Source organism: Hyla sarda, chromosome 1 (assembly GCF_029499605.1).
Source record: "Hyla sarda isolate aHylSar1 chromosome 1, aHylSar1.hap1, whole genome shotgun sequence".
Classification (NCBI taxonomy): domain Eukaryota; kingdom Metazoa; phylum Chordata; class Amphibia; order Anura; family Hylidae; genus Hyla; species Hyla sarda.
Window position 1 is genome coordinate 373,616,722 of NC_079189.1, and position 13,305 is coordinate 373,630,026.

Genomic DNA, 13,305 nt, shown 5'->3' on the forward strand with positions numbered 1-13,305 from the left:
AGATATGTTTATTTGCTTGACTTTTCTATTTGTAAAATAGGAAAAGAGGGTAATTTTTTTTCGGGGGGGGGGGGGGGGCTTGTTCACATTTATTACAAAAAATAATAATAATTATACACACACGCATTTACTTTTTTTTTTTACGCTATTTAAAGTCTCATAGAGAACAATTAATAGCGGTCTTTTGATTGCTAAAGGTGCATTCACACCACGTTTTTGCAGTACAGTTCCCGTATCAGGTTTTTGATGAAAACCAGATTCCTCAAAACCGGACTAAACTGTATCAAAACATGTGTACAAATTTTAACCCGTATATGGTTAAAAACCGTATACGGTTTGAAAAATGATGTCCGGTTGCATCCGCTTTTTAAGAAAAAAACTTATATGTTTTTAACCTTTCAATCCATTATAAAGTTTCACTTGCTTGATTGAAATTCTAAGAAAAAAAACTGCAAGTCAAAAACTGTATGGTGCAAACCAGATGGAACCGTATGCACATATGGTCCTGTACGGTTCCTATTGACTCTCATGTAAAAAAAAAAAAAAAAAACGTACACGGTTTAATATGGTTTTTCTCCCGGACCAAAATCCGTGGTAGGCTGCAGTTTTGGGTATGGGGAAAAAAACAGACAAAACCGTACAAGACGCAAAACAGATGCAACAGGATGCATTGTTTGGCATACGGTTTTCAATGGAGAGTCAATGCATACGGTTTTCAATACGGCTCCGTACGGTTTTCACATTGAAAATGTATACGGGAATTGTATTGTAAAAACGTGGTGTGAATGCACCCTAATACTGATCAGTGCTATATGCATTCAACTGATTAGTGTTATCTGCAATCTACTTCTCTGGTCTGCCTATTTATTATTTGAAAAGGGCATCTGTATTAACATATAGTCAGGCTGTAAAAATCTATGCAAAAAAAAAACTTTTGTACAAAAAGGAAACTTCTCTAAATGTGTTAGTAATGAATGGAAAGTTGTTGGATAGTGGGGGATATATATCTAAGAAAATGAAAATTAGTTTTGTTGTTATTTGTGGAGCAAATTTGTTTAATTTAAAGAAAAAAGAAAAAAAAAGCCCTTTGATACAAGGCTAAAAACTATATCATATTAAAGAGAAATGTTAATATAACTATACTAAGTTACTTTTAACCATTTTATCTTATGCTTTTTGTTCTAGCTGGAAGTTGAAAATACTCGTTTACGACAAATAAATCAAACCTTTTCGGAGGCACTTGAAGCACGAAATGTAACTTCTGTTCTCCTTGAGGATGAAGGTGTTCTTGACAGCATTGAAAAATCGTTCAACAAATTCCATGCTTTCCTGGATCTTTTAAAAGATGCAGGGTAGGTATAAAACAGGCCATAGCTGCCCAAAATTAAAATGTTTGTTCCTTTTTCTTCTATGTCTGTATGCTTATCAGGAAAGTGGAATGCGCAAAAAGATTTGCATTATATGATTTATTTTCTGAAGGAAAGTGGACATTGTGAATGCACAATATTTCTTACAATGCTTTTTTTCTTAAATAGTAGCGCATAGCATTTAGCACTAACAAGGCTTGTTCAACATTAGAGATTAGAGAGCCGACTATGGTGAACCCGAATTCGACACATACTTTGTGTTTTTTGTCGGCTTGCAGAACTCCCCAACTTTTACCAGTTCGGTTTGCGTGAACTGGTAAAAGAGGGAAAAATATGTGAAAAGCATGGTGTTTTGGTGCCAAGGGGAAGCCGGAGTACCAGGGGGCGGTGTCAGAACCTCAGGTGACCAGCATATCACATAATAACCCCAGGTTATATGATTTGCTGGTTTTAAGTGGGAGTCGGGCCAAAGGCCAATAGGAAACAGGAAGGAGTAGGGAGGGCAGCTTTGCACAGCCAAAAGGGCTCACATAAGCTGCTGCGCCCTGCACTTAGACAGATGGAAGAAAGGGGGACAGAAAGGCAGAGAGAGAGGGGTAGAAATAGGACAGAATAGGGAACAAAGAAAAACAGACAGCTGGGAGATTTATTAAAACTCGTGGGGAGGAAAAGTTGGCCAGCTGCCCATAGCAACCAATCAGATCGCTTCTTTTATTCTTAACATGGCCTCTGAAAAATGAAATAAGCAATCTGGTTGCTATGGGCAACTGGTCAACTTACCTTCTCTACAGGTTTCAATAAATCCCCCCCCCCCCCCCCCCCCCCCGTGTGTGTGTCTTTGTGTGTGTCTGAGAGAGAACAGGAGCCACAAGTCTAATCTAGGAGCCAAAGTCCATTCCTGATACAAGGATCCACAGCAAAGAAGTGCTCATCCCCAGCCTGTGTGTATGTGTGTTGGCTGTTCACAGAGGGACCTCCTGTCCACTCGTACACAAGACTCATTGGGGGAGATTTATCAAAACCTGTGTAAAGGAAGAGTTGTGCAGTTGCCCATAGCAACCAATCAGCTTGCTTCTTACTTTTTTCACAGGTCACTTTAATAATTAAAGAAGCAATCTGATTGGTTGCCATGGGCAACTGCACCACTCTTCCTCTGCACAGTTTTTGATAAATCTCCCCCATTGTGTACCACAAAGCCCAGCAAGTCTTTTTAAAGGCTAATACAAAAGCCAAAACACAGCAAGCAGTGAACTGAGCAAGGCTGTGCTGCAGCAGACCTGTCTGATAGTTATACATACGCAAAGCGCCCTTAACACAGCATTGCGCATTACTTTTTGCGATATTCTAGTGCCTTACAAGGGGGTGCATTTCACAGGGATCATCCTTGATAATGTTATTGGTAATTATTATATTGGTTTAAGCAAACACCATTTACATCTGTCTGTTTGGGACATAGCAGCACACTAAAGAGGGTCTGGATCCCATAAGCTTAAACCTTCTCAAGTGGCTGTGCGTTTACATTCTTTTGGGAGGGGTAAATCAAACTTGTGTTATACCTACCTGCTTGTAAGAAAATGAACCTAGAAATCCAAACTATCCTCCAAAACTATGTTTAGTAAAGGAAACGTTGGCAGGGGAATTCGGACCTCTTCCCGTCCATGTCCTCTGGCAGTAAGAATGTTGGTGACAGTACCAGCACCACTACAGGAAGCGGTAGTAGCAGCCGCGTCAACTGTTCAAAGTTCTTACTGCCTGCCAGAGGCCATTTGGTTTCAGCAGATGCTCAGGCTTTACTGGACTGCATGAGTATTAACCCCTTGAGGACTGAGCCATTTTTCACCTTAAGGACTGAGCCCTTTTTTGCAATTCTGACCACTGTCACTTTATGCATTAATAACTCTGGGATGCTTTTACCGATTATTCTGATTCCGAGATTGTTTTTTTGTGACATATTTTACTTTAACATAGTCATTTTTGTCGTCACTTGCATCCTTTCTTGGTGAAAAATCACAAAATTTCATGAAAATTTAGCATTTTTCTAACTTTGAAACTCTGCTTGTAAGGAAAATGGATATTCCAAATAAAATTTAAATTGATTCACAAATACATTTTGTCTACTTTATGTTGGCACCATAACTTTTTTTTTTTTTTAACTTTTTGTAGACATTAGAGGCTTCAAAGTATAGCAGCAATTTTCAAAATTTTCATGAAAATTTCAGATTCTGAAATTTTCAGAGACCAGTTAAGTTTGAACTGGATTTGAGGGGCCTTTCTGTGAGAATTACCCCATAAATGACCCCATTATAGAAACTACACCCCTCAAAGTTTTCAAAATAACATTCAAAAAGCATGTTAACCCTTGGTGTTTCACAAGAATTGCAGCAAAGTGGAGGAGAAAAATCAAAACCTGCGTTTTTATTTTTTTTATTTTTAAAAGTGGTAAAAGGAGAAAAAGCCCCCAAATGTGTAGCCCAATTCCTCTCGAGTACGTAAATACCTCATATGTTGACATAAAGTGCTCTGTGGGCTCACAACATGGCTCAAGAGGGAAAGAGCAACTGTAGGATTTTTAAAAAATTATTTTGCTGTCATGGTTTTTGGGGGCCATGTTGCATTTAGGAAGCCCCCATGGTGCCAGAACAGCAAAAAAAAAAAAAAAAAACACATGGCATACTATTTTGGAACTACACCCCTCAAGGAACGTAACAAGGGGTATAGTGAGCCTTAACACCCCACATGTGTTTGACAACTTTGCGTTGAAGTTGGACGTGAAAATGGAAAATTTGATTTTTAACACTAAAATAATGTTACCCCAAATTTTTCTTTTTCACAAGGGATAATAGGAGAAAATGGACCCCAAAATTTGAAGCCCAATTTCTCCTGATTAAGAAAATGGCCCATATGTGGACGTTGAGTGCTCTGCTGGCGCACTACAGAGAAGGAGCAAAAATTGGCTCTTTGAAATAGAATTTTGCTGAAATGGTTTTTGAGGGGCATGTTGCATTTAGAAAGTCCCCAGGGTGCCAGAACAGCAAAAATCCCCCCACATGGCATACTATTTTGGAAACTACACCCCTCAAGGAACGTAACAAGGCATATAGTGAACCTTAACACCTCACAGATGTTTGACAACTTTGCGTTGAAGTTGGACGTGAAAATGGAAAATTAGATTTTTAACACTAAAATGATGGTGTTACTCCAAATTTTTCATTTTCACATGGTGTAATAGGAGAAAATGGACCCCACAATTTGAAGCTCAATTTCTTCCTGTTAAGAAAATACCCCATATGTGGATGTTATGTGCTCTTCTGGCGCAGTACAGGTCTCAGAACAGAAGGAGTGCCATTGGACTTTTGGAGATAGAATTTTGCTGGAATTGAAGTCGGGTGCCATGTACATTTACAAACTTCCCATGATGCCAGAACAGCAGAAACTCCCCACACGTGACCCCATTTTGTAAACTACACCCTTAACAGAATGTTATAAGGTTGCAGTGAGCATTTACACCCCACTGGCGTTTGACAGATATTTGGAACAGTGGGCTGTGCAAATGAAAAATTACATTTTTCATTTTCACGGACCACTGTTCAAAAAATCTGTCAGACACCTGTGGGGTGTAAATGCTCACTGTACCCCTTATTAAATTATGTGAGGGGTGTAGTTTCCAAAATGGGGTCACATGTGGGGGCTTCCACTGTTCTGGCACCATGGGGTCTTTGTAAATGTACATGGCCTTCAATTCCAGACACATTATCTCTCCAAAAGCCTAATGGTGCTCCCTCTCTTCTGAGCATTGTAGTTCGCCCGCAGAGCACTTTACGTCCACACATGGGGTATTTATATACTCAGAAGAGATGGGGTTGCAAATTTTGGGGGGCTTTTTTCCTATTACCCCTTGTGAAAATGAATAAATTGGGATAACACCAGCATTTTCACGTCCAACTTTAACAAAAATTTGTCAAACACCTGTGGGGTGTTAAAGCTCACTATACCCCTTGTTACATTCCGTGAGGGGTGTAGTCTCCAAAATGGGGTCACATGTGGGTATTTATTTTTTTGCGTTTATGTCAGACCTGCTGTAAAATCAGCCGCCCCTGTGCAAATCACCAATTTAGGCCTCAAATGTACATAGTGCGCTCTCACTCCTGAGCCTTGTTGTGCGTCCGTAGAGCATTTTACGTCCACATATGGGGTATTTCCATACTCAGGAGAGATTGCATTACAAATTTTGGGGGTCTTTTTTTTCCTTTTCCTTCTTGTGAAAATGAAAAGTATGGGCCAACACCATCATGTAATTGTAAACATTTTTTTTTTTTTTTTACACTAACAGGCTGGTGTTGACCCCAACTTTACCTTTTCATAAGGGGTAAAAGGAGAAAAAGCCCCCCAAAATTTGTTGAGCAATTTTTCCTGAGTACGGAAATACCCCATATGTGGCCCTATACTGTTGCCTTGAAATGCGACAGGGCTCCGAAGTGAGAGAGCACCATGCACATTTGAGGATATTAGTTTTGCAACATCTGGAGGTCTATAACTTAGAGACCACTGCAAATTTTTTTACTGCCTTCAGGGTATCACTCCATGTATCGGATGCAGAGCGCCTGGTCCACAGAGGGTAAGGAGGTGAGGAGTGATGTATAGCAAATACAGGGTGCAGAGCATCACTACTTGCCTCCGCCGGCTGTATAGTATACAGGGGTGCATAGTGTACCCATATATACTAAACAGGAGCCCAGCAAGGAAAGAGTTAACCCACGCTGCTGCTGAGCAGTTCTGGGTTAAGTCTTTGTGGGGAGGACTACGTCAGATTCGGTGGATTGCGACGATGAACAGCGTTTTTTTAAATGTCAACAAAAGGGTTAACACTGGCTGTACCGGGAGTGTTTTTTTAAAGAATTTTTTTTTTTCAATGTTTTGTGTCTTTTTATAATAGAATTTTCAGGCTTAGTAGTGGAAGCTATCTTATAGACGGAATAAATTACTAAGCCGGGGCTTAGCGTTAGCCCCAAAATCAGCTAGCGATAACCTCTAATGATTACCTCGGTACCCACCGCCACGGGTGCCGGGAAGAGCCGGTACCAACAGGTAAAAATGGCGCTCCTGGGCCTAGTCTATAACAGGCTGGCATTATTAAGGCTAGGGAGGGCCAGTAACAATGGTCTTCGCTCACCCTGGTAACGTCAGGCTGTTGCTGCTTGGTTGATATCTGGCTGATACTGAAAAATGGGTGAACCACACACGTTTTTTTTTTATTTATTAAAAAAAAACAAAAAAAAACACATAGGGTTCCCCTATTTTCAGTATTAGCCAGATACCAACCAAGCAGCAACAGCCTGATGTTACCAGGGTGGGCGAGGTCCATTGTTACTGGCCCTCCTCAGCCTAAATAACGCCAGCCTGTTACCGCCTAGGCCCAGGAGCGCCATTTTTGACGCTCCGGGCCTGTTGGTACCGGCTCTTCCCGGCACCCCTGTGGCGGTGGTTACCGGGGTAATAATTGGGGGTTAGCGCTAGCTGTTTTTGGGGCTAGCACTAAGCCCTGGCCTAGTAATGGATTCCGTCAATAAGACAGCTTCCACTACTAACCCTGAAAATTCAATAAAAAAAAAAAAACACAACACATTGGAAAAATTATTTTATTTAAAAAAACACTCCCCCACAGCCCTCGTTAACCATTTTATTAAAGGAAAAAAAAATAATCCGCCGTAATCCTCTGCATACACTGATCTGAAACGAGAAGAAAAAAAACCACAAAAAATTGGTTATGACATTTTTGGCGCTGTCCACTGGGGAGAGCACCCATGATGCAATGTCTACCCAAACAGGGAGCCACAAATTGGTGCAAAACTACAACTCCCAGCATGGCCAGACAGCCTTTGGCTGTCTGGGTATGCTGGGAGTTGTAGTTTAGCAACAGCTGGAGTCTCCCTGTCTGGGTAGACACTGCCAGAAGGGTCTGTTCACATTATACAAAACGGACAATGTGAACAGGGCTTCAGATTAACTAGCCTTGTTCCCTTCTGTAGCTCTGCCCCAAATGACGTCATCACTAGGGGGCGGAGCTACACGGACCTGCCCGGCACTCGAGGGAAGTAAGCTGGACTTCGTCTTCTGTATACACTGTATACAGCTATCTATAGATAGCTGTATATAGTGTATACCGCCCAAAGGGTTAACCTACACTGTCCAGCAGTGTAAGTTAACTCTTCCCTTGCTGTGCTTGCGCATAGCGCACAGCTCAGCAAGGGGTTAAGTGAGCCAGCAATGTATATACTGTATACACATTGCAGGCTCACTGTAAGTTCTTGCTGGGCAGTAGATATACGATGTATACCTACGGCTCAGCGTCAGCTGTTCTCCCAGCTCTGTAGCCCTGAGAACAGCTGATCCCGACATTCACATCAGGAGGATCGCAGCGGATATCAGGAGGAGTGACATCCACTGGGATCTGTCCCTTACTGCAGGTACTAATACTCCCAACATGGAGCACACTCTGCTCCATGCTGGGAGCTGTAGCACCTGCATTAATAGACATATCGCAGCGAGTGTAACTTCTGACACCCGCTGCGATCTGTCTATTAATGCAGGTACTACAGCTCCCAGCATGGAGCAAAGTGTACTCCATGTTGGGAGTAGTAGTACTTGTAGTAAAGGAAAGATCACTGGGGGTATCACTCCTGACACCCGCTGTGATGCTCCTGTATAATGTATAGATGCGGCGGCCGCCGCTCTCCTATGGTCCCCTGCACTGCCGTATATATACACATATTCCTATTTCTCACAGAGAGCTGTGATTGGCTGGAACCATCTTGCCAATCACAGCTCTGCGGGAAATATGAATATGTAGTGCAGGAGACCATAGAAGAGCGGCCGCCGCATCTATACATTATACAAGAGGATCGCAAGGGACCCCTGTGATCTGTCAATTAGTACAGGTAACTACTACTCCCATCATGGAAGAGTGTGTTCCATGCTGGGAGTAGTAGTACTACCTAAAAAATGTTTTTTAAAAAAGTGAAAAACACGCACACACTACATTTTTACTATTGTCGGCTACATTTTTAGTGCTTTACCCGCTCACATAAATTGATCCCTGTTTAAAAATGAATAAACATTTCATAATAAAAAAGATACATTTCGTTAGATACAATTTTTTCCATCACTACTGTATCTTTTTTATTATGATTTTTTTATGGTACCCTACGAAATTTTAATAAAAAAGGTATCTCCATAATTTTTAAGGATCGCTAACGTCCAAAAAAAGAATAAAAAGATTTACCGAATGTACCCGAATACCGAATGTATCCGAAAAATCTGTATCTGTATCCTTTTTTATTACCGTATTTTTCGCCGTATAAGACGCACTTTTTCTTCCCCAAAACGTGGGGGGAAAAGTTGGTGCGTCTTATACGGCGAATATACGCCCGAGGCTGCTGCGGGCGAGAGCGGGAAGTCAGCTGTAAGTACAGAGGCTGCGGCGGTGCGGTACAGCGCTGACTACCCGCTCCCCACCCGCAGCAGCCTCATGACCGCCGGTGAATTTTTCACCTCACACCGGCTATGTTTATTGCCCTATGCCTGGAACATACAGTTCCGGGTGCCGGGCAAGTGAATTACTAATAACTGTATACTAAAAACCAGGGGGCCTCCAGCTGTTCTGAAACTACAACTACCAGCATGCCCGGACCGGCAAAGGCTGTCTGGGCATGCTGGTAGTTGTAGTTTAACAACAGCTGGAGGCCCCCTGGTTTTTAATATACAGTATTAGTTTTTACCTGCTCTGGCCGGCCCCCGCCTGCAGCCGCACACAGGAGCCGGCCCGGGCAGATAAAATCATAGGTTTTCCTATGCCGGACATCCCTATGTCCCGAAAAATCTTTTCGGGACATAAGGCTGTCCGCGGGTCACTCACCATTCCCCGGCCGATGCGCGTCCTCCTCCGGTCCTCCTGCGGTCTTCCTGCGATCCTCTGCCTCTCTATGGTTGTACGCACGGGACCTCAGTGACGTCCCGTGCGTACAACCATAGAGGCGCCGGAGGACCGGAGGAAGACGCATGCCGACCGGGGCCTGGTGAGTGACCGGCGGTGTGTAATCTTCAGCGTTCCGGTCACCGCTCCTCCGGTCCCGGCACCTACTGCTATGGTCCATAGGCCATAGCAGTAGATGTGACACTGGGCCAGAGGAGCAGTGACCGGATCACTGTGGGGGCAGCACACAGAGATACAGCCTCCAGCCATACACTGTATATGGCTGGAAGCTGTATGTCTGTGGGGGGGAGCTGCCTACTATTGCGGGGGAACTATACTGCCAGCCATTGTGGGGGAACTATACTGCCAGCCATTGTGGGGGAACTATACTGCCAACCATTGTGGGGGAACTATACTGCCAACCATTGTGGGGGAACTATACTGCCAACCATTGTGGGGGAACTATACTGCCAACCATTGTGGGGGAACTATACTGCCAACCATTGTGGGGGAACTATACTGCCAACCATTGTGGGGGAACTATACTGCCAACCATTGTGGGGGAACTATACTGCCAACCATTGTGGGGGAACTATACAGCCAACTATTGTGGGGGAACTATACTGCCAACCATTGTGGGGGGGGAGGGGGGAGGAGCTGCCTACCATTGTGGGGGAACTATACTGCCAATCATTGTGGGGGGGAGGGGGAAGGAGCTGCCTACTGTTGTGGGGGAACTATACTGCCAACTATTGTGGGGGGAGGGGGGGAGGAGCTGCCTACCATTGTGGGGGAACTATACTGCCAACTATTGTGGGGGAACTATACTGCCAACTATTGTGGGGGAACTATACTGATATAAAATATTTTACTACAGTATTTGGTTCAGAATCTTTTTTTTCTAGATTTTCCTCCTTTAAAATTGGGTGCGTTTTATATGCCGGAGCGTCTTATATGGCGAAAAATACGGTATCTTTGTTATCAGAATGAATTCTTTACGTTTGTTTACGGATAACGAATGCATTCGTTATTTACAGCATATGTTCGGGAAATAACGGATGCATTCGTTACTTTGCTATTCGTATTATCGTGGCTATTCGGGAATGTTCAAAATATGTTTTCGTGCATTCGGATCGGTCCGAATGCCCGAAAACGGTAAAATTCGGTAAATTAGACATTCGTGCCGAACCGAATTGCACATGTCTACTCTTCATACAGGTATAAAGTGCAGCAGTGTGAAGGAGAAAAAACCTGTGATCCCGAACTTGCTTGGGCGTCAGGCGTACGTAATTGATATAGCAGTCCTAGGCGTGATACTGATCACCTCCGGTAGCTTGAATGAAAAAGTGCGTTCGGTTGCTCGGTCCTGTAAGATTATGCCGTGATATTGGAAAGATTCTGATTCAACGCGTTTCCTGCTGTCGATTTCATCAGGAATGGAAGTAGTACAGCTTTTGATTTGAGACTTATTTGGGCTGCCGTTACAGCTCTGATGGCGGCCGTATAGCTAATGGATTTGCGGTCTTACTTTTAAAACAAACCCACAGATCCTCCCATACTGCGTACGTCATTATACTACCTGTCCACCTGTGCATCTAGGTCATCTGACAGACTCGGGTACGAGTTCACTGGGAGTGGGGATAACTCTTTACAGTCCTATATATTAATATTGAAATACTAGATCTCTATTTCTATATGTATTACCGGATTACTAATAATTTTGGAAAGAGAGCATCAGGTTATTTCATAAGATTCTGCTTGTAATGCTGCTACACTGCACTCCCCACCGGCTCCAGGTGGGAAATACTGTATACAGCTGTCATGCTTCATAATCCCCACCGCTGGGAGACAGGAGCTCTGATAGGTGAATAGCTTTTCACCAATCAGAGCTCCCGTCCCCCAGCGGCGGGGATTATGAATTGTGACCGCATATACAGGAGCATGCGGGGAGCAAAGTGGAGCCGCATGTGCCGCCGGCTTGTTAACTTAATAAATGTGGATTGCGATCTGCTCCTAAGCCCCTGGACTACAACTCCCATCATGGCAGAGTCCTTTTTCTGTGTAAAAAGGGATGTATAATAACGGATGAAATAACAGACTCCCTACAGACTCCCACAGCCATTACTACTACTACTACTCCCTTTATGTCATCAGTTTGCACCTGGTTTATAATATCCGTTATTACTTCTGAGCATGCTCAGAAGAGGTGACATCAGCAGACTCCTGCAGTGCTGAGGGACTACTACTACTCCCATCATGGAACAGACTTGTTTCCATAATGGGAGTAGTAATTTCCCGGCTGCGGGAGTCTGCCTGTGGCTGGGGAGGCTACATTAGTGTTTGTACTACAACCCCCATCATGAAACAGGCTCTGTTCCATGATGAGGGTTGTAGTACAGGGGCTGATGGATTGATCGCACTGGGTCTCACTTCTGAGACCCGATGTGATTAGAAGTTATTAAACAGGGGAGCGGGCAGCATGCTCCACTCCCCTGCGATGTACGATGTATTTACTTTCATTTTTAAAATGCGGTGGGGAAAGATATATAGAATCACTGGGAGGGGGAATATATCTGGCTCCCACAGCGCTTCTATATATCTCGCCCCTCGCAGCGCATTTATATATGTTCCCCCCCCCCCCCGCAGCGCTATCATAAGCCCCTGGCAGCGCTATGAATGAAAAGTATTCTAACAGCAGTGCATCTGGCCGACGCGATGTGCTGCTGAAAGAATACTTGTCATTCATAGCGCTGCAGCGGCATCTGTATATAGATGCGCTGCAGGGGTCAAACATATATTGATATGTCTGGCCCCCACAGCGCTTCTATAATCATATGCCTTGGCAGCACTATGAATGAAAAGTATTCTTTCAGCAGCACATCGCGCCGGCCAGATGCACTACTGTTAGAATACTTTTCATTCATAGTGCTGCCGAGGCCTTATGATAGCACTGCGGGGGGAACATATATATGCGCTGTGGGGGGGAACATGTATAAATGCGCTGCAGGGGCAAGATATATAGAAGCGCTGCGGGAGCCAGACATATACCCCCCCCCCTTCCCAAGGATCCCCACTGCAGCGCTTCAATTTGAAAACCCCGCCAGGAGCCCTGAATGGCTCCTCAGTATCGGCCATTCAGGGCTCCCGGCGGGGAATTTAAAAATGAAAGTAAATACATCGTACATTGCAGGGTTGCGGAGCTTGCTGCCCTCTCCCCTGTTTAATAACGTCTAATCGCATCGGGTCTCAGAAGTGAGACCCAGTGCGATCAATCCCTCAGCCCCTGTACTACAACCCCCATCATGGAACAGAGTCTGTTCCATGATGGGGGTTGTAGTACAAACACTAATGTAGCCACCCCAGCCACAGGCAGACTCCCGCAGCCAGGAAATTACTACTCCCATTATGGAAAAAAGTCTGTTCCATGATGGGAGTAGTAGTAGTCCCTCAACACTGCAGGAGTCTGCTGATGTCACCTCTTCTGAGCATGCTCAGAAGTAATAACGGATATTATAAACCAGGTGCAAACGGATGACATAAAGGCTCATCCGTTTGCCATAGAAGTCAGTGTTAAAAATAACGGCCGTTAATTTACCCGTTTCTTGTGATGGAAGAAAAATTAGTGCATGTGCCGTTTTTTGTTCCGTGTCAACTAAAGGCCGTTATTCATAACCGACTATAATGGGTCATAACGGATAATAAAAAAAATCTCATAACTTGAATGGGATTTTGTAACGGACGTTTAACATCCGATTTTAAAGCTTTTCTAACGGACGTTTATAACGGATCTTTTAACTGATTAATTTTATAGTCTGAAAGGGGCCTAATTCTAAGAGGGTGTACTTTTTTGTCATGACTGTGGTTGCATGGATATATTAAAAATATATATATATAATGTATTGTGACCTAAAATTGATGTGTTGGAAGCAAGAAAAATCAACAAACGTAAGGATCTTTGTGACATTGGCA

General features: G+C 43.6%; 1 protein-coding gene across 1 annotated transcript in view; it reads left to right on the top strand.

Annotated features, from left to right (window-relative positions):
• CEP78 (centrosomal protein 78) overlaps positions 1-13,305 on the top strand; it is a 103,203-nt gene that overhangs the window by 70,060 nt on the left and 19,838 nt on the right. Inside the window, exon 14 of the mRNA XM_056523610.1 lies at positions 1,186-1,352. Coding sequence (XP_056379585.1) covers positions 1,186-1,352 — 167 coding nt within the window. The remainder of the gene's footprint in view (positions 1-1,185; positions 1,353-13,305) is intronic.